At 48.2% G+C, this 2,824-nt stretch overlaps 1 protein-coding gene across 1 annotated transcript in view; it reads left to right on the forward strand.

Moving 5' to 3' along the window:
* LOC100744467 (protein bric-a-brac 2-like) overlaps nucleotides 1-2,824 on the forward strand; it is a 175,070-nt gene that overhangs the window by 171,559 nt on the left and 687 nt on the right. The window contains 3 exon segments of the mRNA XM_024370937.1: nucleotides 1,248-1,425; nucleotides 2,331-2,416; nucleotides 2,609-2,817. Of these exon segments, the coding sequence (XP_024226705.1) occupies nucleotides 1,248-1,425; nucleotides 2,331-2,416; nucleotides 2,609-2,817 (473 nt within the window).

A 2,824-nucleotide genomic window follows, 5' to 3' on the forward strand; every position in this document is an offset into this window, starting at 1 on the left:
CGTGCGCGTGTACCGAGGCGCGCACGCGCGCCTTCCTTTCCAATTAATTGTATTAATCGTCAAATTGGAGGATGCTCAATTAAACCCAATAAGTTAACTATTAAATAATCGTTGCGAATTGAGGCCAACCGTTCGTGGCGTAGCCGGTATTCGAGTCGTATGGTACTCGCGCGCTCCAAGGCAAACGGTTGCGAGCCTGCGATTAACGTTTAAAGTTAAGAAAAAAATATTTTCTATCGACGATCGAGCTTGTTTCGTTAAGAACTCTTTCTTTCTTTCTCTCTCTCTCTCTCTCTTTCTTTCTTTCTTTCTTTCTTTCTTTTTTATTCTATAACGATTGTACGCCAACGATAATACAATCGATACGATTAACGTACACGACACGCAGCGTTTATTCCCCGTTCCCACTTTTCCCCGCCCGCAACTTGCCTTTCAATACTTTGTTCGCAGGTACGCTTCGCCCAAGCAGCTACAAAGGAACCTAACTACACGATACTCGCACCTTCGCTCGACTTACCTACGTCTGGTTATTTACCCTATTTATATGTCGTACGCTTGCATCGTTTCGTCGAATTCGAATCGTCGCATTCGAAACGATTCGATTCAATTCGATTCTTTCGATGCATTTGCATTGGTTCACGCGAATCGACGAGCGTCCGTTTACACGCTCGCGTGACAGCGAATCAGCTTTTCGATCGATCGATCGATCGATCGCGTTAACGAAACCGATGCGTCGCAACGACGCAACGAAAATGCATAAAAGTAGAAATAGAAGAGAGAGAGAGAGAGAGAGAGAGAGAGAGAGAGAGAGAGAGAGAGAGAGAGAGAGAGAGAGAGAGAGAGAGAGAGAGAGAGAGAGAGAGAGAGAGAGAGAGAGAGAGAGAGAGAGAGAGAGAGAGAGAGAGAGAGAGAGAGAGAGAGAGAGAGAGAGAGAGAGAGAGAGAGAGAGAGAGAGAGAGAGAGAGAGAGAGAGAGAGAGAGAGAGAGAGAGAGAGAGAGAGAGAGAGAGAGAGAGAGAGAGAGAGAGAGAGAGAGAGAGAGAGAGAGAGAGAGAGAGAGAGAGAGAGAGAGAGAGAGAGAGAGAGAGAGAGAGAGAGAGAGAGAGAGAGAGAGAGAGATGGATCGAAAGGTTGATCTCGCGATGTTAAAATTCACCCATCTTCCTTCGAACAGTGAAAATCCCGACACTTACTAATGCCGTGCTTTTTCTGTTTTCTCTTTTTCCACGGGGGGCGTAAACTAAACAGACAGCTACCAGTATCAGCTGCAATCGATGTGGCAGAAATGCTGGAACACCAATCAGAGCCTGGTGCACAATCTGCGCTTTCGAGAACGCGGCCCGCTCAAGTCCTGGCGACCAGAAACCATGGCGGAGGCGATCTTCAGCGTGTTGAAAGAAGGATTGTCCTTGAGTCAAGCAGCAAGGTAACTATATACGTATCAAGCTCTCGTTGGTCGCGAGTTCGCGAAATTCTGTTCACGGTCGTTCGTTTTCCCCTTCCGTCTGGCCATCACCGAAACCAAATTTCTCGCGTTAACCAAATAAAGAATGGCGTCGCGTCGCTGCTCAACCAGATGGGTGGTCCGAATTACATCTGCATCAGACGTTCGCCCTGCTCGCTGGAGGAAAGTGGCGAGAAGAATTTCATTATCAGGCGGATATTCGTGGCGCGACGGGACAAATTAAACTAAGAAAGTTCATCGGACCGTTCTAACGAAACGCCGAATTTTTAATGAGATTTTCGATAAACTCGATTACACAGGCTGCGATTATCGCGGTTGTGGTTTCGCGAGGGCCATCGATGATATCGCTCGCTTTTAATCGTTCGAGACGAAAAGTATCGGTTTACCGGTTTTTCCAGATGATGTTTCGCGCAATGGTTGAGCGAAATTAATTTACAAAGGTTGCAATTTGTTTGGTCGCGACTGAACAATCTGCGGCGAAAGTTTCGAGCGATTCGGTGGAAATGATTTAGTTGCGAGAATCGAACGATAACCTGCGTCGGATGTAAATGGGTTAAAACAGAGAGAAAACAATTGGCTGTTGGGTTCGGCGAGCGATCAACTTAAGAACTTTTACAGCTTAGTCGTAAAACGCGCGTATCGCACGCGCGTAATAACGCGTAGTCGTTAAAGGCTGTTTCCCTTTGTGCGAACATGTGTTGCCCGATCGAGCAACGTTTCGCGGAACGAGCCCGATAATCTTTACGAGAATCGATCGATTTCGCCGTGCTACCGCTTTCAGCTACAAACATTCTCTCGATCCTACCATACACCACCGATCCAACGGCTCTTCTCATTCTCACACGCTTCCCGATACTTTGTTGCAGGAAATACGACATCCCATACCCGACCTTCGTATTGTACGCGAATCGAGTACACAATATGCTGGGTCCGAGTGCCGATGGAGGAGCCGGTGAGTATTAATCGGATACTCTAAGATTCTTTCGCTCGGATGACAAACTTGAAAAAACCTTTGCGCGCCAAGGCGAAACTACTCGCCTGGGTTTTTGAAAATCAGCGTAACTAGAGTTCGCGATGAAGCGGACGTTGTCCGGAAATACCGAGACATCGGTATACCCATTGGTTTGTTTTTTTGCCTGGTCAGATCTTCGTCCGAAAGGCAGAGGCAGACCGCAAAGGATTCTGTTGGGTGTTTGGCCCGACGAGCACATTCGCGGTGTGATTCGAGCAGTGGTGTTCCGCGATGGACACTCGCCGCACATGGTGAAGGAGGAGCCGACTTCGATGTATCCGAGTTTGGCAAATTACGCGGCTTGCAACGGTCCCGAAGGCGCGGTCAGCCCCGGAGCGGCAGCCGCGG

The sequence above is a fragment of the Bombus impatiens genome, unplaced genomic scaffold (genome assembly GCF_000188095.3).
Source record: "Bombus impatiens unplaced genomic scaffold, BIMP_2.2 scf_1068, whole genome shotgun sequence".
Classification (NCBI taxonomy): Eukaryota; Metazoa; Arthropoda; class Insecta; order Hymenoptera; family Apidae; genus Bombus; species Bombus impatiens.